Consider the following 27,639-nt stretch of genomic DNA (forward strand, 5'->3'; position numbering starts at 1 on the left):
TTACGAGATTTACGATCCCTAGATCTACTTTTAGACCTTTTGTGCTTTCCCATCTGCAATAAATATTAAAACAAGTAGATGGAAATGATACTTACGTGCGCTAATAAAGCTTACAAACCTTTGGATAAAGGTAACAGCAAAATAAAATGCAAATTTCAACGATCTTTTAAGAACGCGTGTAGCACACCGCACACACAAAACAACGAATGAGCGGCATAGACGGATGACCCTGGGATGTAGTGGGGATGGGTAGTTTTTTAGTAATTTTCTAGCTTCTTTAAACTTGTGTGGCATGAAGTACACCAGCGGCGTACTACCTAGTTAAATATATCTTCGGAATGGACGTGAGATATAATTAAATTATATTTTTAATAAAAATTTGATGGCGTGAATTTGTTAAAATGCCTATGTTAGTTGAGAATCAAGAAGAATTTCTTTAACATATGCAATAAATTTCTTTGGTGAACTATTTTTAATGTAATCCGGTAACCTGTTCCACATATGAATGCCTACATACTGGAATGATTTTTTAAAACCTGATGTTCGATGAAATGGAATTCTAATTAAGTTTGGATTTCTTACATTGTGTATATAATCATGGTGAAAAAATAAGTCTCTTAAATATGGCGGCTGACCTGATTTAATTATTTTGTAAATTAAATTATACATATGACACTTCCTTCTATTTCTCATATTTAATATAAAATGTGAATTTAGATAAGGAGTAATGTGGTCTCTATACGATATATTAAAGGAAAAACGCATACAACTATTTTGCAGTTTTTGCACCGTCCTTGACAGAGATACGGTTAGTGAGTCGCCATACACAATGTCCGCATAATCCACCAAAGACAGTACAAGCGAATTGCAAAGCAAATATTTGGTGTTTGATGGTAACTGATTTTTGTACTGATATAAGTTTTTTAAACGACCGTAAGCAATTTTAATTTTGTTCTTAATGTGAGAGGCAAAGCTGAGATTTGAATCGAATATAACCCCTAGATTACGTTTTTCCGCAACGGTTGGTATAGCTGTTCCATTAATATTAATTTTAAAATTTTCCATGCAATCTAGAAGATGACTTTTATTTTGTGAAAAAAACATTGCACATGACTTTGAAGCATTTAATTTGAGGTTATGGTTTTCAGCAAACAAAGCAATCTGATTTAAGTCGGCGTTAATTTTATTCTGTGCCACCTGAGCGTCTGATATTTTAAAAGAATTATAAATTTGGGAGTCGTCAGCAAATTGGTGCAGCTTAGAATTTTCGATGCACTGATTCATATCAGCAACATATAAAGAGAAAAGTAAGGGGCCTAATATGGAACCCTGAGGCACCCCTTTTTTAAATGACAAAAACCTTGAAAATTTAAATTCACCATCATTCACCGTTCGGACACAACCGATCTTTAAGATAAGAGCTAAAAAAATTTATAGCATTTGCCGAAAAACCATAATAGTGCAGTTTTGCCAAAAGCATTTGGTGATCTATGGTATCGAATGCTTTACTTAGATCTAAAAGAGTTAGGCAAGTTATTTCCTTTGAATCCTCTTTAAACCTGATATCATTAACAATACTGATAAGACTTGTTATAGTACTATAAGATTTACGAAATCCTGACTGGCAATCAGGAATAATTTTTAAATTATAAACATAGTCAGCTATTTCGTTATATACGTGACGTTCTAAGATTTTTGAAATGACAGGCAGAATACTTATTGGCCTAATGTCTTTATAATCTGTTGGACAAGGTATTTTTGGTAAGGGAATGAGTATCGCTTTTTTCCAATCATCGGGGAATTGGTTTTCTAAGATGCAGGAATTTAAAATATTGACTAATGGCTTAAGACAAAAAGGAAGACATAGTTTAAGATCTCTAATGGAAATTCCATCACCATCTATTGCATTTGACCCTATTTTATTTATAATATCGACAGTTTTATTTTCAGTTATAAGACTTATATTAAATTCCGTCTCAAAGTGACTAAATGTATTTGAATTATAAAAGTTAAGTTTTTCTAATGATGTTGAATTAGTAGGGCCCACGGTGTTCGAAAAAAAATTATTTAAATCCTCGGGTAAATTGAGATTTTCAGGAATAGGGTCAATCTTTTTTTTAGTAAAATTAAGTTTTTTTGCTTTGTTCCAAAATTCTTTACCCTTTTCTGTAGACATTTGCTTGAAAAAAGTAATTTTTTCGCGATTAATTGCGTGTTTAGTATAATTCTTTAATTGCCTGTAATATGACAAATTCACGAGAGTTTTTTGTCGAGTATATTTTTTCCGAGCTTTGTCTCTTAATTTAATTAGTTGTTTAATATTACTCGTTATCCACGGCGTAAATGGTCTATCCTTATATAGTCTTGTTTTAAACGGAGCGTATTTATTTATTAAATAGGAAATATTATTGCTAAGTAATGACACTTTTTGATTAATGTCAGAAATATAATAAATATTATGCCACTGTAGCTGCTGGGCCTCCTCCCCAAATGAAGTCATGTTAATACTATTGTAGTCCCTGGACCTAACAACTTTTTTACATAATTTAGATTTTGGTAAGTTTAAAATCGCTTGAACTAGATTATGATCAGATATGGACTCCGATATACAGGTAGATTCAGAGCTAAGACACTCGATGTTACTGCTAGCTACAATGACGTCAATAAGGGTATTAGACCGATTGTTGATTCTAGTAGGGTTATTAATCAGTTGCCGAAGATCGAATACTTCCAAAAGATACTTAAAGTTTTGAGTTGCTGCAGTTGGTCTAAGTAAATCTATATTTAAGTCCCCCATAAAAATTATACTATCATAGCATGGAACAGATATAGTAAAAATTTCATCAACAAGTTCAAGAAATGTAGGCATGCTAGAAGAGGGTGGCCTATATATATTTACTAATAAAATATTTCTTTTATTTGCAATAAATCTTATACTTAAATACTCAAACTCATCAGTTATATGGGGAAATGTTACTAAAGAGAACTTAATGACTTTCTTTGCATAAATACCAACCCCGCCACCCCGCCCATTCCGATCTTTCCTTATAAAATTATAATTAGGTATGTTAAAAATCAAGCTATCATCATCTGGTGTAAGCCAAGTCTCTGTAACTCCCAAAATATCAAAGTCATATTCACTGGCATAATTTAGAAATTCATCGAAACCGGTTTTTATGGAGCGAAGATTTAAATGAGCAACACTGAAATTGGCCTCAGATTGCCGATCCTGCAGGATTTCAAAACTATCCCCCATTGTATACGTCAACCCTTCGCCACCCCAACCCGTGCCAAACCGCCCCACCGCCCCATCCCTCCAAATTCCATGTCATTCCACAAAAAAATGCACAAAAAAAACAGTCGACTATATGGTAATATGCAAACATATAATAAGAAAAAAATGTGGCCTGATGGTCTCTAAGTTTTATCCACTTCCTATCGCGCAAAAAACCAGATGTAAACAAAATAATAATATTCCAAAAGTATTCCATATTATATTATATGCCCCCAAAAGATATTATTTATTTTTTTAATTTATTATAAACATATTGCTCAAGAACTTTCGTTATAAAACTTGTTAAAATTTATCCTTATCCTAATTACCATAATTAAACCCTCTCAATTCAACAATAATAATAATAATAATAATAATAATAATAATAATTAATAATAATAATAATAATAATAATAATAATAATAATAACAATAATAATAATAATAAAACTTGACTTAAAATTGAAATCGCTACTAATAAACAATCAAATTTTTTTTTTTATTTATCATGAAGTATTGAAATAAACCTGACATATACAAGAACAGGATAATTTATAATGCAAATTAAAATTATATTAACATATAATTGTCATACAATGAAGAACCCCTAACAGCATAATAAGACCCCTGACCTGCATAAAGCATAATAAATATATTATTAGAAGGACATACCCCAAAAATCCTGAATCCAAGTAAAAAGAGGGAAAACACATCACTTTTAGTCACTAACCGAAATCATGTTAGCACTAATGAGCCCCTGAAAGTCTTCCTCTGAACTCACTTGATGTTTCACACCATTAACCATGACATAAATTTTGCCCCGGGATGTTCAACAGGAATTCTTAAAATGGCTTCTTACAACCTTAAACAATTTTCCTACCGCAGGATTAAGGACTTCGGTAATTAAAAGTTTATGTCACTTAAGATGTTTTTTATTGTAAAAAACATCGTCGCGGAGCCACCGTTGGCAAAACGAAACTATAACTGGCCTGGGTTTGGTATCAACGCCGGTGTTTGAGTTTATCGTTTTTTTTTCGCCTAGACGATTCAAAAAATTTATGTCGCTTTTTGTAATTTTGATGCCAATATTAGTGTTAACTATTTTAATAACTGTTGTATACAAATCTTGTTGTTCATGTATGCCATGTATAAGTAAATTGTTTTGATTTGTTGATATGGCCGCCTTGTCTGCTTCCATCTTTAGTTGAGCTACCTCTGATCTTAGGTCCTGTAGACTACTAATGGTAGATTTTTCAAACTCCAAAAATTTTTTCTTTAGGGTTGCACTTATATCTGTATCGTCAGACGGGTCTGTAGATGTCGATTTAGCCTTATTTTTCGAACCAAGATCCTTTTTAAAAATTTTAAGTTGACTGTCAAACTTTACCGCCATTTCTTCTAACCTATCGTTCAGCTTCTGAATATCCATTGAGTTTTTGTAGGAAGTTTCTTCGTTTTTTGGTTTAACCATAATTTGTTGTTCTAACTGACACTTGCACAATAGGTTACTATAACTTTTGGGAACTATTTACTAATTTAAACACCAAAATTTTGGAAAAAACTAAGAGACCAAACGATCTTGCTATTCACTCAGCAGCGCCATCTATATCGTCCTTATCTATATCGTCCTTATCTATTTCCTTTTCACGTCTTGCTGAATTTTTTTTCTCAATGTGTTCCTTATATTCTTCCGCTTCTATATTTTCGTTCTTATACTTAAAACAGACATCACATTGGTCCTTTCTAGGTCGGAATATTGAGATTTTCACTTCGTCGGCAAGTTTAGTCATTGTAATAATTGACATTGGATTTTGCCCCTTTTCTTGGCATGGCCCCATGTAGACACGTTATAAATCGGACCATGACTGAAAAGACTCTTCCAAGTACATTCTGTTGGTATCTTTTCAACAGTAATGTGAAGGAAGCTTAAATTTTGAAGAAACTCGGTAAGAAAGTTTCTGTCATTTTTAAAAATATCTTGTCGTTTTTCTCTCCTGCTTATATCGGTTTGGTTGCTACTAGCCATGCCATTTTCAGAATTCATCGCCCAGGATCGTACGGACTATTCTCCGAGATTGAGGGTATTCAAGTACATTTTCTTACAAACAGTAATGGATTGATTACCGATAATAAAAGAATAATTTAGTGTTTGGGATCTACGAGATGAATCGATTTGTTTCGACGGCCTCTTTTTATCGCATACTTTGACAGTATTTCCAACAAACACTTTTCGCTGCTCTCAAGTCATATCTTCCCAGAACTTTTTGAATAACTTTTCTCGATCCTTGTTTGAAATAAGAAAACATTTTTTTGTAGCATCCTTCACTTTTTCTTTGTTTAAACACTTACATCTTTCTTTTATCTTCCTTTCCTGGCGATTTTTGTTTTGAAACGTATTTTTTTGATTTTTGGGCTTTGTGAATCCCATATAGCTTTTGCCTCTCAGCCTTAGTTTTTTATTAATAGTCCTTTTATTGTATCCTTTTCGCTTTCTATTTTCATGTTCACCTACAGGTTGTTCTTCTAAATCGCTATCCTCTTCTGAAAGTTGCCCTTGCGGTCCTTCATTTGAATTGTCTTCGACCATACTTTCTTCAGATGAGTCGGGGTCATCGGGCTCCATAGTGGCGTCGTAATCAGGATCAGACAATGTGTTTTCTTCGGGTACGTCATCCGTAAATGAATTTGTAACGCTTTCACCCAAACTGGCTTCCATAGAGTTTGTTTTAAGGATGGGATCTGATATCGTAGCTTCTTTGATTTCCATATTTGCCATTTGATCGGGAGCGGTGCTGAGAATTCCTGGCTCTAAATAGCTTTCGAATACGACCTCCGCATTATTGATTAGTTCAGAAATATGCTCAGGGCTTACAATAAATATCCTACAAATATCCTCATTGCCACCATTTTTCTTGCTCGGCTAGACATTATAATTGTATTAGTAGTCTTAAATAGCAACTCGTAAGCGGTAATACAATTTAAATTTTAAAAAATGCAGGATTCGTAAGTGTTACCTGGAAAAAAAATGTGGTTTAGGTAAAGAAAAATTATATTTATTATAAAATAAATTAAACACAAACTACTAACAACAACTTTAAAACAACTAAACTCCTGGACAAAATTATCGCACCACTAATTATTCTGTCAAGAAAATTTAAATAAAAATAAATATCAGTTAAAACAGTTATAATATCTTTTCTCGTATAAAAAGCAGAACTGGACAAAAACTATGTTTATGCTTTATCATGGAACATGCTGCTCGTGAGGAGTGAGAATACATCCGCAGGAAAGTTTTCATAATTTGATACGAGGAATGCTGCGAAGACTTCAAGCGGTCATTGCAGGTGGCAATACACGTTATTAAGAATTCATTATGGGTCTATTGTTTTATTTTTGTATCAAAATTGAAGTTAGTGAAAATCGATGCTTTTCCTTGTATTGAATTTAGTTACTTAAATCTCGTTTTGTTAAATAGAAGATAATTGTTTTTGTTAATTAATAATGCATAGTTAACAATGCTTATTTTTTTATCTTTATTAAAAAAAAATCTCTAAAAATCAAGTGGTGCGATAATTTTGTCCAGGAGTTTATTTTCAAAGTGATATAAAATGTTAGCTATCTTACCGGCCAAAAACACAAAGCACTTCCACGAACAACAGTAACGGTCGCTAACAAGGGTTAACTGACAAATACGAGGTAATGCTTTCAAAACTGACGCGAATGTAAATACGCGGTTATGATTTTTGCGATTTGCCGCTAAAATTAAAAACTGATTAATACCTAACTTGGTCAACAGATGCCACCATCTATTCTACGCATAATGGTATATTAAAACTAATTTAGCCAAAAATGTTAGTTACGCGTTTTGACCCTCGATATATAAATTGTTATTTTATTGTTTAAAATCTTTTTCTGCTTAATATCAGAAAACATAACATTTACAATTTCAGAATTAATTTTTTTAGTTTAAAAGTTGAGAATAGGCTCATGGACTATTAAGTTTCAGCTTCAAAAAAAAAACTAAAGGTAGCGCCACAGTCAACAAATCAAAGCACAGGTTTCTGTTACTTAGGGTCATTTGTTTGTTGTTTGGTCCATAGATGGCACAAGCAGCTACCAACAGAGTACCAAGAAAATCGCTTTGTTGGTCGAAGTCCATATTAGGTGTAAGATTCTATTTTTCTAACAAGTAACACAACTATAGAAATAGAACTTCCTTCATATAGTACATCCCACCTAGAATCCAGCAAACTTTCAATCACAAAAAAAATCATTTTATAAACTGACTGTCAAAAGTGTCAAATTCGAATTGTAATCAGCTGACCCTCAAATGCGATAACAGCTGTTTTATCTGCCAAATTACTTTCAAAACAATAATGAAAAAGGCTGGTTTGTGATAACAAATTTTTACATTTTATAATGGAAAACACTTAGTGATTAATAACAGAGCAATACACAGTATGAACCATCAGTCGTTCTTTTTTGGTTCCAACTTGGGCACCTTTTTGATAAAGGGTATAGAAGTGAAATCCACAAGGGCCTTAATAGGTGTGTGTGTCTTTGTGGGCTGTATGTCTTTTGTTTTTGAATTTCTTAGGTAAGGGTGGAATATTTTATCTTTATTTAATACATCATCCATAGTAGCTATTAGGCTGTACTTCTTTTTTATTTGGTAAAGCTCTAGTTTAGCAACTTTTCTGAAAATAGCACAACAAATTGTAGGAAAAGGCTTAAAATGTCTGTTAATTTACTAACAATATTCCAATGGCAGAATAGCAAATTTTCAATTACATTTTTTTTTTCAATAGAGAAGAAAAATATATTTTGACATTTAATCACGCCTGAAATTATGGGAAATGTCTGTAATTCCGACTTAACCCATTCCAATCCAACCCAACCCAACTATAAAATCATTGAAAAAGTAATTTTTGAGTATTTATAAATTTACTCATTATCATAAAATGACATTATAGGAATCCATACATCTTTGTGTAACAACTAGACACTATTTTCTTATAAATTGAAGTACAGTTTTCAGTAAGTTTGCTTTGGGTTGGATTGGGCTTATAATTCGAGGTACAATTAATTCAATTCAATTAATTTATTTGTGCAAAAATTGATATGTCTAACACAAGTCAATTAAAAATTTCAAATTATAAACAGTATTAAAAATCTAAAGGTTACAAATACATATAAAATTAATCTAACAATACTATACACATATAACATAAAATCCAGTAACACTTCATGCTTCATTATAGTATTATATTAAAATTAGTATGGAAAAATTTATCAAATAAGTGAAATGCATTTAAAATTAAAATAAGTTTTTTTACTCTGAATTGAAATTCATGAAGGGGCTACTGTAATGGAGGTTGGCAAGGCATTAAAAAACTTAAATCTATAGTAGAACACCCCACTGTGTTAATTGGAGAGTCTATGATATAGTGTCACTAAGGAGGTTCCACCTCTTGTAAAATGGTTATGATTGTTGGAATGATGCACCAACCTAGAAAGATTTTTCTTCAGAAACAGCAGAGCCAACAGAATATATGCACTAGTTAGGGTGAGAACCCTAAGATTTCTAAAATGGGACTTTGACAGCAATCTCTGTAACCCACACATGCAATCACCCTTAAACAACAACATTGTAGAGCAAATATTTGGGGTGTATGTACTGAATGACCACAATTAATTATTAAATTATATATCATTAAGGAGTGAAAATAGGCTGCCCCAAATGTAGATGCAAATACAGAACTAGCCAAGCAAGTTATGGATCAGAAAGCAAAAAGAGTTACAATAATATATTTTTTTCCAAATCACTTGTACATATTTGGTAATCAGGACAGAATATCAATAAAAAATGTGTCTAAAGTTTAAAAGTATAATATGCCTTAGTAACTGTTAAGGTTTACGTTAATTAAAACACCTGAATCGTTTTTGACAGACAGCAAAAAACGTCACGTTGTTGTCAACGACTAACTAACGCCGTCAAATAAGCCCTCCACTTTCTTTACACATTAAGTGCATTTCTTAAATAAAGAAGTGGTTCACGATGGACTTGTTTGTTTAATTCAACTATAAAAAAATACAGTCCACAATTAACCCTTGCTGTTCCCAGCAGCAGAGACACTACACAATTTGGTGATCCAGCAGCGGAGCAGACTACAAAACATTTTTTGGTCGCATCGAGCGGATTTCAAGATTTTCCGGCGATACAATTACAATTTGGGAGGTCAGTAGCCACAACAGGTGAAGACAAATACCAAGGCCGCCTCTACAACGTCAACAAACAATTTGCAAGACAAAGGGACAATTTACCCATAAGTATCCTTTTTAAACAAAACCAGGGATTGGAGGTAAGCCTTTATTCATCACTTTGCATGTCATTATTGGTCAATCACAGGAAAAGAAGTGCTCCTGTAATATCGGATTGCTGTTCAAGCTGAGTGGCTTCGCCCGCATTAATGTATTGAACAATAGTCATTAATTAGTGTTAAAAGAGGCATTAATACTTCGCATTTCAATTCATATATTACGTAATCAAGTGTCGTCATAGTCATCGTCGTCGTTCATACCCACTACTGCGTTCCAGAATCCACATGTATTCATAATGAAGTGTTATTTTAGAATTTAGTGTAAATAGTTTCAATCAGCTACATTCATATTTACATTATATTTATCTTATCGCATATAGGCTAAATCTTAGCATATACAATTAGAATTTGTAAAGAAGTTCTAATAGTGCAATTCTGTCATATTAGCAAATTTGTGTCAGAGTACAAAATACATATCTTTGTAATTCATTTGGATCCTCAAGGGCTGCTCATTTTTCACACCTCTTATATTTCTTTGGGAAATTGAGCACATTTTTAAACTAAAACAAACCTTGTCGAGTTTTTCATAATGGCACCAAGAAAAGGAGCAAAGGGTGGAAACGAGTTAGATGAAGATGAAACACTACCCCGAATTCAAAATCTAGTAAGAAAGAGGGGAATGATTAATTCAAAATTATCACGTTTATTAAACTATTTTAATTCTTCAAAGGAAAGTGCTAATCCATCAACAATTCTTGAAATTGAATTGAGGTTGAAAGAAATAGAAACAAAATTGCTCACAGAGTTTTCAGAGATTCATTTTGAACTCGAGGGATTTATACACTTCTCTAGTTCACAAAAATAATTGCCTTGAGCCAATCGAGAAATTTCAATATTTAAAGGCTACACTAGAGGGTGCGGCAGCACAATCAATTTAGGCTATTAACATCACAAATGAAAACTATGATTTAGCATGGGACATTCTTTGTCAAAGATTTGAAAACAAAAGATTAATAGTGCATAATCACATTAAATCCTTATTCAATATTTATGATATAAGACCGGATTCTGCCAATTCATTTTGCAATGTACTAGACATTATTTCGAAAAATATGCGCTCTCTTAACAATTTAGGTGTTATAAAGAACTCTTGGGATCCATTAATCATATATTTAGTAACCAGTAAGCTAGATGTTGAGTCAATTCGGGAATGGGAACAATCAGGCTTCGCTGAAGAACTGCCCTCTTTGGTAGAATTATATGATTTCCTGTCATCTCGTGCAGATTTCTTAGATAAGGTAGCAATGCATAAGGGTAAACCACGCAAAACCTTCATTGTCAATCAACCGTCAACTCATCAGAGTTCTAACTTATGTTGTTTTTATTGTAAACAACAGCATGCAATCTATCATTGTCCTAAATTTACTGCTCTTTCAGTAGATCAGAGATGGTCTACAATTAAATCACAAAAATTATGTGTTAATTGTTTGCGCAGTGGCCACAAACTAGATAAATGTCGGTATGGTCATTGTAGACATTGTAAACAACGGCATAATTCATTACTTCATTAACAGCAACCTTTAATTCCAGTTGAAGATGGCCACCTTGTTTCAAGTAAAGAAACTACTCAAGGTCAAGTTGCCTTATATAATTCAACTAAGAGTCAAATCTTACTAGCCACAGCAGTGGTGCAAGTTTTCGATATTCATGGTAAAGGGCATTCATGCAGAGCCCTCCTAGACAATGCTTCAATGTCTAATTTTGTATCCCAAGATTTTGTGAATAAATTAGGCATAACACAATACAAAATTAATTCCTCAATCCTAGGAATTGGGCATTCAGTGTCTAATATTAACAAATCATGTCGAGTCAAATTCAAGTCTTGTTATAACAACTTTAATGTTTCATTAGATTGTTTAGTAATTCCAGAAATCACAGGTGATTTACCTAATACATATTTCAATCCAGAATGTCTAGATATTCCAACTAACTATCATTTAGCTGATCCAGCATTCTTTGAGCCCAATCACGTTGACTTACTTATTGGAGCTCAAGTATTTTGGGATATTATTTCTGCGGAACGCATTACCTTAGGCCCCAATAAGCCTATTCTGCAGAATAGCAAATTGGGTTGGTTGGTGTCAGGTCCCATAGGCATTCTTAACTCATCAAAGAATACCCTTTGTCATTTCTCAAAAACCTTAGATATTCAAAATCAGTTGCAAAAGTTTTGGGAAATTGAAGAGGTTTCAACCTCATCGCCAATCCTTTCAGAAGAAGAACTCTTAGCAGAGAAACATTTTATCGAAAATGTTGAGAGAGATTCAGATGGCAGATTCATTGTAGGGATTCCGCTAAAGAAGTCTTTAGAAGTCTTGGGTGATACAAAGGTTCAAGCAACACAACAATTTTTATCCTTAGAGAGAAAATTACATAAAAATCCGAAGTTGAAGCAAATGTATCAGGAATTTATGTCCGAATATCAAAGTTTAAATCATATGTCACCATTTATATTACCTTCTAATGATCAAATTTGTTATTTTTCTCCCCATCACGGTGTGCTACGTGAGAAAAGTCAAACTACCAAGCTCAGAGTCGTCTTCAATAGTTCGTTTCCAGGCACTACTGGTTTATCATACAATTCAATTCAAATGGTTGGGCCAGTAGTTCAGGACGATTTAGTTTCTATAATCTTAAGATTTCGACAGCATCAAATCGTTTTTTCAGCAGATGTTTGCAAGATGTATAGGCAAATACAGGTAAAGCAAGAGTTTCGCCCTTTACAATTAATTTTATGGCGAAGTGATCCAAAGGATGATCTAAAGGTTTTCGCTTTAAACACTGTTACATATGGTACGGCTAGTGCCCCTTTCTTAGCCACACGGTGTCTTAAGCAGTTAGCATTAGATCACATCTCATCACACCATCAAAAATCATAAGTAAGAATTTCTACGTTGATGATTTGCTCGCAGGAGCAGACTCAGTGGAAGATGCAACTCGGTTATGCCTCGAAATTTCCTCAATTTTAAAGTCAGCATGTTTTGACTTACGAAAATGGAAGTCCAACAGCAAAGATCTTTTATCAAACCTTGCACATGGAAGTTGTACTCCTGATCATTTCTTCGGGTCTTCAGAAACAAACAAAACCTTGGGCATGTTTTGGTCTTGTGAAACAGATAACCTTTCATTTCATATCGATATCCCCTCAAAAGTTGGGCAATTCTCAAAACGACTTATTTTGTCCGAAGTGGCAAAGATTTTTGATCCCCTTGGTCTCTTAAGTCTAGTTGTTATTAAAGCGAAAATACTTCTACAGATTTTATGGACACTAAAACTTTCATGGGACGAACCAGTTCCAGTTGACATAGCCAAGAAGTGGTTACATTTCAGATCGCAACTGGTTAATTTAAATAAATTACAAATTTCAAGATGTATTTCAGTAAAAAATCCAGTCACTGTTCAACTCCATGGATTTTCGGATGCATCAAATAGTGCATATGGAGCATGTTTCTATGTTCGAACTGTGGACGAATATAATAAAGTTCATGTCGAACTTCTTACATCCAAAACTAGGGTAGCGCCACTCAAATCTTTAAGCATTCCAAGATTGGAATTATGTGGCACTTTACTTTTGGCACAACTCTATATTAAGGTCAAATCTTCTTTAACTTTACAATTCAGTGAAGTCTATTTTTGGTGTGACTCGACTGTAGCCCTTGCGTGGTTAAGATGTTCACCCAACACTCTACAGGTTTTTGTGGGAAATCGCGTTTCCACTATACAACAAATTACTCCAATTGACTCATGGAGATATGTCTCTACGGATCAGAACCCTGCAGACATTCTAACAAGAGGAATGCTACCCAACGATATTATTAATTCAGATATGTGGTTTCATGGTCCATTGTGGCTTCGTGAGCCATCTATCAATTGGCCCTTAGATATTCACATGCACAAACCAATAGCTGTTACAGAATTGCCAGATCTTCGCAAAACAACCCAAACATTTGTGGAAATCGAAAATCAAAATTTATTTCCTTTCCACAAATTTTCAACTTTCACTCGTATTACTCGAATTATGGCATTTTGCCTTAGGTTCATTTTTAATTGTCGAATTAAAAAATTCGATAGGCATTTTAGCCATTTGACAATATCTGAACTTCGCAATGCTAAAGACATGTTAGTCAAGCTATCACAGCTTGAGTCATTTTTTGATGACTATCAACAACTCTTAAAATTTGGGGTAGTGTCAAATAAAAGTAGGCTACTCAGTCTCACTCCTTTTATTAAAGAAGGAATTATCCGAGTTGGTGGAAGACTAAAGAACTCATCGTACTCATTTCATAAGAAACATCCAGCAGTGTTATGTCCCAAGCATCACCTAACCAAGTTGATTCTTCAGCATGAACACAAAGTGCTTATACATTGCGGCTCTCAATTATTGCTTGCACACATCAGAGATAATTACTGGCCTATATCTGGTAAGAATTTAGCAAAGCGAATTATCAAAGAGTGCCTCATTTGTTTTCGTTTCAATCCCACTACACCTAACCCTATCATGGGTAATCTTCCAAGTTCCCGAGTCAGTCCTCGAATTCCGTTCTCTGATGTTGGCATTGACTATGCTGGACCTTTTCAAATAAAGGATCGAAAGGGACGTGGTTGCAAGATCAGCAAATGTTATTTAGCACTCTTCATTTGTTTAACAACAAAAGCGATCCATTTGGAGCTGGTTACTGAGTTAAGCACGTGGGCCTTTCTTGAAGCTTTTCAGAGATTTATTGCAAGACGTGGTAAACCATTGAATGTTTATTCTGACAATGGTACTAATTTTGTAGGTGCATGCAATTATTTGAAGGAACTAGGTACCTTCCTAAAAAGCAATTCTCCCACACTTAAAGAAAATCTAGAATCATTTAGGGCCCATTCTAGAATGCATTGTGGTAATCTTTTCAAAGAGAGCCGTATTTTGACCCTACCATCATTATTTATTTTGGAAACTGCATGTTTAATATTCAAAAATAAGAACAGTTTTCCAATCCGACATCACAGTTATCCTACCAGACATATTAATAATATTCCCCTTCCTATTCCTCATTTTACATCTATCAAAGATTCATTTATATATCGCGGTTTAATGATTTATAATCACATTAGCGTGGAATTAAGAAGTGTTCAGTCTTTGCGCCAGTTTCGTTGTAAACTGAAGTCATATTTGCTTCTAAAAGCCTTTTATTCGATTGAAGACTTTTTTAAGGCTGAGGATGTTGTGTAGTAGATGCTAAGCTTTTAATCTGTTAATTTTAATTTTGAACATACCTTTATATGTCCCTTTATCTCTGCTACCTTTGTCTACATGCATGTATTTTATTTTATAAAGATTTTGTTTGTAACATTTTCTCTTGCATTTTTTTTTTAGGCATTTTATATGTTGTATAAATTTTTTATATTTGTTTTGTAAAATCTGATGTGATTGTATTTATTTTCTGAAGCTTTGTCAATAAAATTCGTGTACATGTACCAAATTTTCGACAATAAAGTACTTGAAAAAAAAAAAAAAAAAAAAAAATCTTTTGAAGTTTCATGGCATTTTATTGCAGCATATTCTCCTCATCATGGTGGTTTGTGGGAAGCCGGTGTTAAAGCGGCAAAACATCACTTAAAAAGGATTTTATTTAACACAATATTGACTTTCGAAGGTCTTTACACAGTAATTACCCAGATAGAACCTATTCTAAATTCACGACCTTTAACGCCACTCTCGACAGATCCAAATGACTTGCAAGTGCTCACCCCAGCACATTTTTTAATTGGGCGATCACTTCAATCTGTTATTCACCCTGATTTACAGAATACTGCTATCAATAGATTATCTAATTTTGAGCAATTAGAACTTCTAAGACAACAATTCTGGTCGCGCTGGACCAAAGAGTATATTTGTAATTTGCAAACTAGACTTAAATGGAAGAAGAACCAACCGAACATTCAATTAGGGACTATGGTTCTTATCAAAGACAATCACTTGCCACCGTTTAAGTGGAAATTAGGTCGCGTTAATACCCTCTATCCAAGGAATGATGGTCTTGTGCGCATTGTATCCGTGAAAACTATATCGGGTAACATTAGATGCACTGTTACCAAACTGTGTCCGCTTCCAATTAGTGACAATTGACATTTAGCAAAGTTGACATTGTTTAGAATAGTTCTAATTTAGTAAGTCTGTTATTAATAATTATTAAGTTCATTTTCATTTTTTACTTCATTTATTTCAACTAACCTGCGTATTTTCATTTTTTACTTAGGTTAAGTCATGTTCTTTATGTTTAGTGATTTGTATTCCTCTAGTTTTCATTGAAAGTATTTTCATTCTTTCAAGGTGAGGGGCATGTTAAGGTTTACGTTAATTAAAACACCTGAATCGTTTTTGACAGACAGCAAAAAACGTCACGTTGTTGTCAACGACTAACTAACGCCGTCAAATAAGCCCTCCACTTTCTTTACACATTAAGTGCATTTCTTAAATAAAGAAGTGGTTCACGATGGACTTGTTTGTTTAATTCAACTATAAAAAAAATACAGTCCACAATTAACCCTTGCTGTTCCGAGCAGCAGAGACACTACACAATTTGGTGATCCAGCAGCGGAGCAGACAACAAAACAGTAACCGTAACCAATAACCTTTTTAAATCTAATATAAGGGTTCAGTTTTCTTATTTGAAGAGAAAGGTGATTGAACCTATCTATGTAGATGAAACAACTTCTCACTTGCTCTGAATGCGGAATAGCATACCGATTGATGCTATAGTTTGTGTTAAATTATTTGCTACATTAGAGTAATTATTATTCACTTAGTGTGTAATTTAAAAGCCAACTTTTATTTTGCCTGCTTTTAGCCTTATGAAGTCATTCACTATAATACATTCTCATAGCAGTCTTTAGAATAAAGTATGTGATGTCTTTAATGTTATATTAGACCTAGTTATAAAAGGTCTTGATTTGTGGGGTTCTTTGGTGAGGTCTGATACTCCTGACTGCTCGCTGACTCCTTGTTGCCTGTGGATCAGTTCCATCCCACATTATTAATTGAGCTAAATATCAATAAAAAGCTACAGGAATGTGAAATAATAAATCATGTAAAATTTAATTTTAAAAAAGCAAATTTTGGAATGATGTTTATGTTATTTCAAAGTAGAAATTAAAATAGCATCTGCCATTGCTCTGATATTAATGAAACTGTAAGTAATTTTTAACAAACTCTTAATGACATTTTTTCAGAATATGTATATTATTATATTAAATTATGTATATTATACCCATGTAAAATTAGATTTTGGTGGGATAAATATAAAGAGTTTAGGAAAAAAATTAAGTCTTTCTGGTCTTACATCTGGAGTTACATCTTGAGTAATAACTACACTTCTAATAAACATTACTTAGCTAAGCTTAACCTAAAGAGTGGAGCTAGGGTACTATCCCAAAATAATAGCCCTAGCTAAACACTTTAATTTATTTAATTTTTTAATTTATTTAAAGAAGTATAGAAAAAGTCAAGATTTTTTGCAAATCTATTCACTGTAGAAGCTATTGTGTTAATAGGACTATTTAGTAAATAGGATGTTCTGCAAAAGGGAATATGGAGAAGCTCCTGACCTCGTGTTGTGTTAGAGGATATATATATAAAGAAAAGATACAGACACTCTGGACTTAACACTAACTGGACATAACAATACCATTCAGGACTTTAAATGCAAAGCGAACATCAAAGAACTGCCTTCTGGTTGATAAAGAGTTAATACTCAGGTATGGCATGGTCTCAGAACAGGTAGATTCAGGCCTAAATTCAAAAGTGCATATCTGGCAAACCTGATAAACTTGCGCTGAACATTTTCAGTCCTCTCAATGTAAATGAGAAAATAAGGTGGCCAAATTATATTGGAAAATTAAAGAAGAGATTTTACTAGGTAAATATATAGTGATTTCAATGCTGACACATTGGTGAAGTCTTTGCAAGATCTCTTAATCCAAGCAGTTACAATTAGGTCTATTTATAGTATATATAATCTATTTATAGTATAGTATATATAAGTTGTAATTAGGTTTATTTATAGTATACTCGAAGTACAATTGGTATACGTCTTATAATAGTCTTTTCGTGGACGACGCTAAAAATATTGCAGGTTTGCTCTACTGACATACGTCTGAGTCAGGATGAGGTATGCTCCAAGGTGGTTTTTTGTTATAGAGCTTTCACCAAAAACGAGATTAAAAATGCCATTAAAAAGTTGAAAGGCAATAGATCTGTTGGGCCTGATGGGGTTCCAGGATATATTATTAAAGGTTGTGGTGATTTCTTAGTAAGTGCACATTTTTAACATCGTCGTGGGCATTCATGCGAATCAGCCCTTCAATTGACCTTATCTAAAATAAAAACTGATCTTGATAATAATAAATATGTGGTTGGGGTGTTCTTGGACTTATGGAGAGCTTTTGAAACTATTGATAGGGACATATTATTACAAAAATTAAAGAACTATGGCTTTGCTGGTATTGTTTATAACTGGTTTGTTGACTATCTAAGTAATCGAAAACAGAGAGTAAGGTTTAATGGAAATGAGTCTACTGAACTAAATAACAATATGGGAGTACCTCAAGGAAGTGTTTTGGGACCTCTTTTATTTATATTGTATATGAATGATATTGGGCTTTTTGTAAATTGTGAATTTATAAACCTTTTTGCTGATGACACATTTTTGGCATGTAGTGATATAAGTCTTAACAGAGCAGTAGATAAAATGAATGGGGCATTGTCACAGATATCATTATATTTGAATATAAATAAGTTAAAGTTAAATGTGGCGAAAACTAAACAATAATATTTACATCTAAGTATAAATATCGGAAAATTGTGGATATTAGTCCTCAATTATTAATTAACAATGAACAAATTGAATTTGTAACATGTATGAAATATTTGGGTCTGCAACTTGATAATTTGCTTAACTTTAAAACTCATTGTGATTACATTGAAAAGAAAATTGCAAAAAAAATGTTCTTTTTTAGTAGAATATCAACAAGTCTATCTTATAAATCTAAATTAATGGTTTATAATACTATCATTCAACCACATTTTGACTTTTGTGCCTCAGTGCAGTATTTATTTAATATAAACCAGACTAACAGACTTCAGAAACTTCAGAATCGGGGCATGAGGGTGATATTAAATGCACACCGCCTTACACCAATATCCTTTATGCTCAACACTCTAAACTGGTTTTCTGTTGAGAGAAGGTTTTGCTTTCTTTCTATGATTTTTATATATAGGATTGTAAATAATTTAGCGCCACCTTATTTCAAACAGTTCATTACTTTTAATAGAAATGTCCATGATTACCCTACAAGAAATAGTGATGATATTTTTATTCCAATAGCAAATTTTAGAAGTACCATGAATTCTTTGTTTTTTAAGGGTTTTCAAAAATATAATAGTCTTCCTCGAGAAATAAAGGAATCACAATCTCTTGATTGATTTAAAACTGTCCTAAAGAATTATATGAATAATATAAATTAGTTTGAATAATATAAATTAATTTGGAAATTGGCGAATTAGGGCAATAAACTAATGTGGTTGGTGGAAATTCATTTATTTGTTTGTTTTTCTTTCAAGAGGGTGAAATTGTGCTTATTATTATTTTTTATTTATTTATTTTTCGTTGTTACCTAGTTAAGTTACTTATTTAGTATAGTTTTGTTTTTATGTATATTAGATGTACCTACTTAATAAAGATATATTTCATATTTCATTTCATCAACTTACAAACTTCAATCTATCTTAAGGCTTGGCATTCAAGTAAGGTGATTCTAGTATTAACAAAAGGAGACAGGAATGAAGTGATAAACTATCGACCTGTTACTATTTTGAACTCTGTGTCTAAAGTTTGTGAAAATATATTATTGATTGATTATATGATAAAGTATAGTATATCCAAATGTCAACCTGGGTTTTTTCCAAAGAAATCAACATTAACTAACTTAACAACCCGTAGCTAGACAATGCTTTTAACAAAAGAAAACAGGTTGATGTATGTTATGATGATATGAAGAAGGCTTTCGATAAAGCTCCTCTGCTGTTCCTAATTGTTATTAATGCCTGTTATTGATGTGTTATGTTATATATAAAAAAATGGGATTTATTGTCAGATCCACTAAGGGTTTTAACGGTGAGTGTTGTCTAAGATTGTTTGACACTCTGGTGTTGCCAGTGCTGGAATATGGTTGTGTTGTATGGTCTCAACAATATGAAATATGGACTGAAACTATAGCACGTGTGCAACGAAAATCTTTTAGTAATTAGTACTATATGTGGAGGATTTTAACCAATATTAAATTAATTCTCCAGAACTAGTTTCAATGCTTCCATACTTTGTCAATACTGGTAGCACTGGACAAAGAAGAGACTTTTAATTTGGACTTTCCCAGGAAAAACATTTTTATGCTTCAGCAATCTATAAAATATGCAACTTTTTTAATATTTATGCAATTAATTTACTTAGAGCTGGATTTAATTACCTTGGATGAATTCATAGAACTTGTAAATCACAGATTGTTTGATTCTCAGATGCAGGCTTTGGAGCTATAGTTTGCATTATTTATTTCCTTTTTTTCGCAGATGATTGAGTCGTTTTGTTATTTATTCCTACTTACATTTTGACTACTATTAGAATTGTATCTGTAATTGGCCTTTTCGCTGTTGATGCATTATAAATAAATAAGTAGAGTAGCGGCATAATGAAGGGAAAAAGTTATGTGTTGTGTCTTCTCTGATTCATTCCAACATAATCTATTTGTCACAGTCCTTTTCCGAGAAACAGATGACTCTTCTGTGATATTAAAATTTTTTTTATCTAAAATCAGGGAAGTAATCAATCTATCTAACTAATACCAGCTATGGCATAGGGATGACGGTTGAGCAGGTCATTAGCATACACCAAAAAAAAAAAAGGTTAAGGACAGATCAACAGAAGAACTGAACAGGACCCTGAAAAGCGCTATGCTGAAGTACCAAAATGTTAGACCTACACCCCTTAAAGTAAACAAATTGCCTTCTATCGCTTAAATAGGACTGCAGTAGTTTAATACTTCTATGATCAAAGATTAGAAGTCGAGCTTATGGAGTAGAATATTGTAGTCTACACGAATAAATGCCCTGATTAAATCATAAAAAGTAGCAGAAACATGTGGACTCCCTTCAAATGTATCAAGAACGTTCTCCTACAAGTCAAGCCCCAAAAATCTTGATGATAATTAGATTAAGGGAAATAGGACGGTAGTTTGTAACATCTTCCTTAGACCCTTTTTTGTGAACAGGTATTATCTTTGCAATTTGAAGACAAGTTGGAAATTTACCCTCCGAATAGCCAAATTGACCAGTTTCATTAGGAGAATAAAAATCAGCCTCTTAATAGTCTTTGTAAGTCTTACATCCAAATCATAAGGATTTGCTAACACAGTTCTTCATACCATCGATCATCAGATGCATGTGGTTAAAGGCATAAAGCCAGGACCGCAATTTCCATTTAGATAATATTGGCTTTCATGTAAAATGAACTTACTTCTTATCATCTTTGTTCAAGAACCGGGAAAAACTAGATTAATTCTAGTCATTATTTTTCTAATTTGAAAAAAATTTTTTTTAGAAAATTCACTTGAAAATATGCTGCTTTACCATCGGAATATAGTTTAAGATCAAATTATGCACATTTTAAGCTGTTGCCCATAATTTAAAGTGAGATTTTTAGAAAATTTCTAAAACTAGACCTTTAGCTTTCATTTTTTCAAAGTACTCATTGCTCGTTTCAAGTTAACCCAAAAGATATAAATGAATGTTGTGTCTCTAGAGATAACTTGGGCGTGTACTGTAAATATAGAATGCTCATATTTTTCATATTATTATACCTTTGTTGAGTGTTAGTAGTTACAACTCAATATAATAAACCACGTTCTATGTTTTTATTTATGTATAAATCTCTAAAAGACTAAGAGTATTTAAAAAAAAAATGTGAATTAAGAATCTTAACTTAATTCACATTTTTTTAAAAATACTATCATAAATTTAAATATTAAGTTCCCACTTTAAATTTCCATTAACCTCTAAATGTTAACAGGGTTAAATGATCAGATAAAAAATGCTAATTTCTACCTATATACTAGGTGAAGTGAGTAATGTGAATTAAGTATACATTATGACGAATACCTTTTAAATCTATAGGTTATATGAATGTTAACGAAACTCAGTTGTATGTGAGATTCAAGGCTCATAATAAATAATATAATCGTTTCTTCTTATCAAAATTGTGTTTATGTCTTAATACAGCTGTAGTAAAAATTGGTATAACTTTAAAACTTAAAATTTAAATAATGCAGGTTGTTGTTTTATAACGCTTTTTGCATAAAAGGGATTTCACATAACAATAAAAATATATTAATAATATTATGTTTCTTAGCATAATTTAAAAATGTACCCTATTGTCCAAAATATACATTTTGTTGAAAAGCATAGTAAATTACTATACTTAATATCTGCTTATACACGAAATAAAAAAATCAGAAATGTCTATTAAAAAACTTAAGTACCTACCTAATATACCGGGTGACACAGAAAAAACACTTAATAACTATTTAACTCTTCAAGATAAACAGATGAAATTGTTATAAGAGCATCTTTTGACATATTCAGTTGTTTTCCGTTACTTCCTGTTTAAGCGAAAGTGACACTAACTTTCTTGCCATTGCCATGAATGCGTTAAAAGTATTAATTTTTAATCAAGTAATCACGAAAAAAAGTTTTCATTGCATTTTATGACTTAAATCTTTTACACGCCTATTTAAAATGTCCTAAGGAGTTATTTTGACCTTTCCCTTTTATTTTTTAAATCGCATGTTATTGAGAACAACCACTTTTGAAATGCGTTTTTTTCCCCAATAATTTGATCACAAAAATGAACGCATTTAATAATTAAAGTCAATAAAAATAGCACAGACGGCTTTGATTTATTCAATAACAGGAAGATTTGTAATGACACGCCTGCCAATTTTGTTTCTCAACTAAAATAACACATCATATTTTGTCAAACGTCATATTACTATTTGAGAATAAAAAAACAAATTTTTCAATGCAACATTCGTACAGACTCTTTATCTTTGAAAATACTTATGCGCGGGAATATGACGTTCCTGGTAGCGCGATGCGTACAATTCCCGAGCTTCACGCGAATTTTTTCGACATTCCCGGTACACTAAAAGCATATCAACTTTTTCTTCAGTGGTAAACATTTCAAATATTAGTAAACGCTAAAATTCTTTCAAAAAACTGCGGCAAATTTATTTGAATAACAAATAATAATTGCGCCTGACAAGGTGTCATGTATTAATTCATGTTAAAAGTCATAAAAAAAGCGTCAAAACGCAGCCTCCTATTTAAGAAATCAAAGCCTTCTATACTATTTTTATTAATTATATGCGTTTATTTATGTGAGTAATTTTTTTTCATCTTATGGTCTTATTTATCAACCAATTTAAAAAATAATCATATCAAATTATTGGGAAAAAAAACGCATTTCAAAAGTGGTTGTTCCCAATAACAGGCGTGTAAAAGATTTGAGTCATAAAATGTAAAGACAATTATTTTTCCGTGATTACTTGATTAAAAATTAAAACTTTTAACGCATTCATGGCACCCTATTTTAAAATCTAAAAAATTAATTTTTTCTATGAACATAAAACAAAAAGTAGCAAATGCAGTATCATTGTTCTCAGAATATAATTTTCTATCGAAATACGTAATAATATACCAAGTCTCCCATTTAAAATAAGAAAGTTAGTATCACTTCAGGTTGAACAGGAAGTGACGGAAAACAACTGAACATGTCAAAAGATGCTCTTATAACCATTCCATCAATATACCAAATTTAATCTGTTTTTCTTAACGAGTAAAATAGTTATTAAGTGTTCCCTTATTTCTGTGTCACCCAGTATATTAAAACTTTCAAAATAATATTTAATATACAAACAAATCACATTAATAGTACACCTAATTGTAATGAACAATAAAGTTACAGATTTAATGTTAAAGTATATTCTAAGAGAATTCATCCATATTATAAAATGCCCTATGTAAAAGCAGTTTTTTTGATAGGGAGTAAGAAGTCTTAATAGAGTGAACTGCTGTCAAAGATGTTGGTAAATAATTAAAAATGTTCGTTCCTCAGAAATTAGGGATTTTTTACTTATTTGGGAATTGGTATTGAATGAAAGTGAGCTTGCCGCTCTCGGAGCGCATCACGGTAAGGGAAGAAGTCTTCATCCAATATGAAAAGCGATGTCAGAGTTAAAATTTTTGAGGGGAGGGTGGCTTTTTTTAAATAACGAAAAGTTCATTTAGTAGGCCCTGATTAGCACAGGACCAAAAAAACTTAATTTCCAAAATCATTCCTTAGATTAAAAACTGATGACAGCTGTAAAATGCTTGGCAATGGCATATTTCATTTTATAAAAAAGTAGCACAGAAATGCAGTTCGGTTTTAACAGTCGTGATGTTCGCATCGCGGCTTGGTTAGCTCACTCTTGGCGGGAAAAGGCGTGGAAATCTCGAGTGTGGAAATCGAATTCCACTAGCCAGTCGGAAAAGTCGTTGCTGCAACCGGACGTGAGCGCTATGAGCGAAGATGATTCCTATTAATCCAGAGTTCTTGAGGTGACGGAAGACACAAAGGGAATGGTATGTGGCGGCCATGTTTAACTAGAATTCATCCAAAATCTTGAGACTTTGGAGCTGGAAGAGACCGGTTATTCGTAAAACCAATAGCAGCCTGGAGAAGTAACTTCAGTACGATTGTGCCGCGAAACAGAAGAGCATTATCCCACCCTACATAGCGACGGTGTGAGGACACAAAAATAGCAGCCCCTACCAAGCCAGCACAGACTGGTAAAGGGAACCTAAAAAGAAAAAGCCTTGCTGAAGTATACACGCCAGCAGAGCAAATAGTACATAGTTGGAATAGCCTAAGTTGCTCAGACCAGAGGTCCACCGAGTGAGGGACACTCGAAACAGAACAGAATACCACAGTAATGCGAAAACCGAAAGGTTTTATCTCCATAACACATTATAGCAACCGAAATAACCTTCAAAAGTGACCAAGTTTGAACCCCTTATACAGAGAAACATCTTGATTAAAGTTTCCTATCTAAAATTAGTATGTGATCCTCGAAATACAATTCTTGGATTGGAATACCTAAAAACTTAGATGTTGTAGTTTCTGGCACTGGATCACCATCTAATAGTTAGCCATTTATTACATACATTTAAATCCTACTTTGTGAGGCTTATCCAGGTTTAAACAAAGACGATTACAGGCAAATCAGTCTCTAATGATTTTAGATCATTTCCTATAGTTTCAGGAAGCCACACAATTTCTCCACTTTTCTAAAGTTGATTTTGTTGATGTGTTATCTGCAAAGAGTGTGAACTTTCCAGAGATATTAACTTTAGCGAGATGGTTGATAAAAACCAAGAACAAGATTGGTCCAAGAATGGACCCTTGACGAACACCGCAATTAATACTGAGAACCAACCGATGATTGTGCACCTGAATGCACAACAGATCGATAAAAGATCTAAACCAGGACTATGCTACTCCACGAAAGTCATATCTTTCTATTTTTGACTGCAGAATTCCGTGAGCCACATTCCGAGATCACAGAAGATGCACTACCCTCGTTCAATTCAACCATAATAAACATTGTTAAGGAAATGGTAAATAGCATCCTGAGTACTCTTAGATGTTTGAAATCCAAATTGTCTTGTACTTATACTGATATGTACTTACATGTCTCTGAAAGATTGAAGATAATCACAGACCATTGTTTTGACCAGTTTTTCTGTGACGTTTTTCTTTGCGTTTAACTTTACTAGCTTTGAATATGGGAACTAACAAAAAAGACTTTAAACAGTCTTCAAAGGAAACCAAAAAGTGTTGATAGCAACCGAGAGGGCATCCAGATAAGGTAGCCGCGAAAGCACTTCAGGAAAGATTTTATCCTTGCCACTAGATTTTTTGTTTTTTATTTAGGGTTTCCTAATTTCTTGCCGGTTTATAGTATTACAAACATTTTGAAGATAAGTCAATAGGTCTAAAGTAGATGGTTCGTCTTAAATTATTTGCTACAATAAAGTAAATATTATTCATTTTATTGTGTAAATCAAGACCAACTTTTGCCTATTTTTAGCCTTATGAAATCGTTCACGCTTTAGAAATTTTCTAAAAATACTATATACTAAAATAACTATTAAAATAAATAACAAAATCTCATTCACACTAAATTTTTTTAAATAGGTTAGAAAGCGAAGGTTATTCCTTAATATTTTCAAAATGTTAGTAAGCCAGAGCTTATTATTCCTGGTCTTTTTCTTAACTAATTGTAGGAGAAACGCCTTAGTAAATACATCTGTAAAAATAAGCAAAAGGAACCATATTAATATTTAAATTTTGCCAATATACTCTCATCTCACTAAGCGTAAAACTTATTAAAATAAAAATTAGAACTCGTAGTACTGAATATTCTACCAGGAATACTCTTGTATGTTTGCTTTGACATTCCTAAAATATTTATAGATTAAGAGCTTTATGATCAGAGATACCTGCATTTAAAATTGAACAGGATACGTTGAAGAATTAACTGCAATCCATAACAATAAAACATCCATATTTAACCCATATTTCACAAGTATATTTATTATAAATTTTATAATATTTCTTACTTTAGGTATTTGCAGACCAAGAGCAAACAAAGAGAGCTAAAAATAAGAGCAAAACAATTAAAGCAACTATGTCCAACAGAAAGTGCTTCATTATTGAGACAAACCATAACCAATCCTCGGAATCCATTTAATATAACATTATTTGATAGGTAATACCATATTGATAATGCATTAACTATCTATAACCTAAATCTTTTTAAAGATTTCTTGTATTTGGAACAGAAGTCTCTCTATGGCTACTTCTTCAGAATCTCGGCTACATAATAATGCTGTCTGTAATGATGTATGATGCCTGGCTACTCATTTCCGCCGTGTTCGGTGGAGGACTAGGATATTTTATATTTGGACACAAATTTATGCAGATTAATCTGGAAAATTGCCAAATTATTAGGGAAACTTATTGTACCCAAATATGTGGGGAAACAGGTATGAATTTTCACAAAATATTTGCCACATTAAAATCGATCCTTTTTAGAAAAAGCCACTATAGGCAGTCCTGGTACCTCCCAAAAATATGATGTCCTGTTCTAAAACCCTTCCCAGTATCCTGCTCCCCTAAAATTTGTTTGATTGCCATGTTATTCCTAATTTTATTAATAAATAAAAGATGAGATTGTTCTATTTATTTAGATGTAAGTGCCTTCAATGGAGAACCATCCCAGTCAACACCACCCCAAGAGAGTCCATCTCAATCTCAAGAAGAATTGCATGGCGCAGGGTGCCATGGTGAGAGACATATACAGGAATCAGTTTCTGTTAATGTTCATAGAGAATGCCATTAAAATATTTGATGCTAAATACTAAGAATGAAACAAATCATATCAAACATTTCTAAATACAAAATGAAAAGGATCTGTAATAATTTTATAGGTTGATGTTGTGTAATGACTATTCTACAATTAGGCATGTCTAAATGACTTACTATTGGTTTTTAAGGTAAATACAACACTAAATACTACTGGTGATAATAGATATAAGTTTATTTAAAAGTTTATGATAAACCTATATTTCTTTACTAACTTATATAACTCCCTGAATAAACTTGACTGGGTTAAAAAAGATTGTCAATTGGCTTATCCAAAAAACTAAAGGTATAGGGTTATTTTTCATATCTGCACTTTTTTTAGAGGAATTACCATAAGTATTAAAAAACTTTGAAAACAAAAGTTGATTGGTTCCCCCTCTATTATCGTTTGTACCTGTAATTCTTTGTTTATGAATTATCCTCTATAT

General features: G+C 32.6%; 1 protein-coding gene across 1 annotated transcript; it reads left to right on the forward strand.

The window, feature by feature from the left end:
- Nucleotides 1–7,476: 7,476 nt before the first annotated feature.
- On the forward strand, nucleotides 7,477–27,019 carry LOC126734343 (uncharacterized). The gene is made up of 4 exons (XM_050437924.1): nucleotides 7,477–7,870; nucleotides 26,412–26,555; nucleotides 26,609–26,832; nucleotides 26,882–27,019. The coding sequence occupies exons 1-4, from the start codon at nucleotides 7,734–7,736 to the stop codon at nucleotides 26,935–26,937; spliced, it is 561 nt and encodes a 186-aa protein (XP_050293881.1). The 5' UTR covers nucleotides 7,477–7,733; the 3' UTR covers nucleotides 26,938–27,019.
- Nucleotides 27,020–27,639: the final 620 nt, after the last annotated feature.

Source organism: Anthonomus grandis, chromosome 3, assembly GCF_022605725.1.
Source record: "Anthonomus grandis grandis chromosome 3, icAntGran1.3, whole genome shotgun sequence".
NCBI classification, from domain to species: Eukaryota; Metazoa; Arthropoda; class Insecta; order Coleoptera; family Curculionidae; genus Anthonomus; species Anthonomus grandis.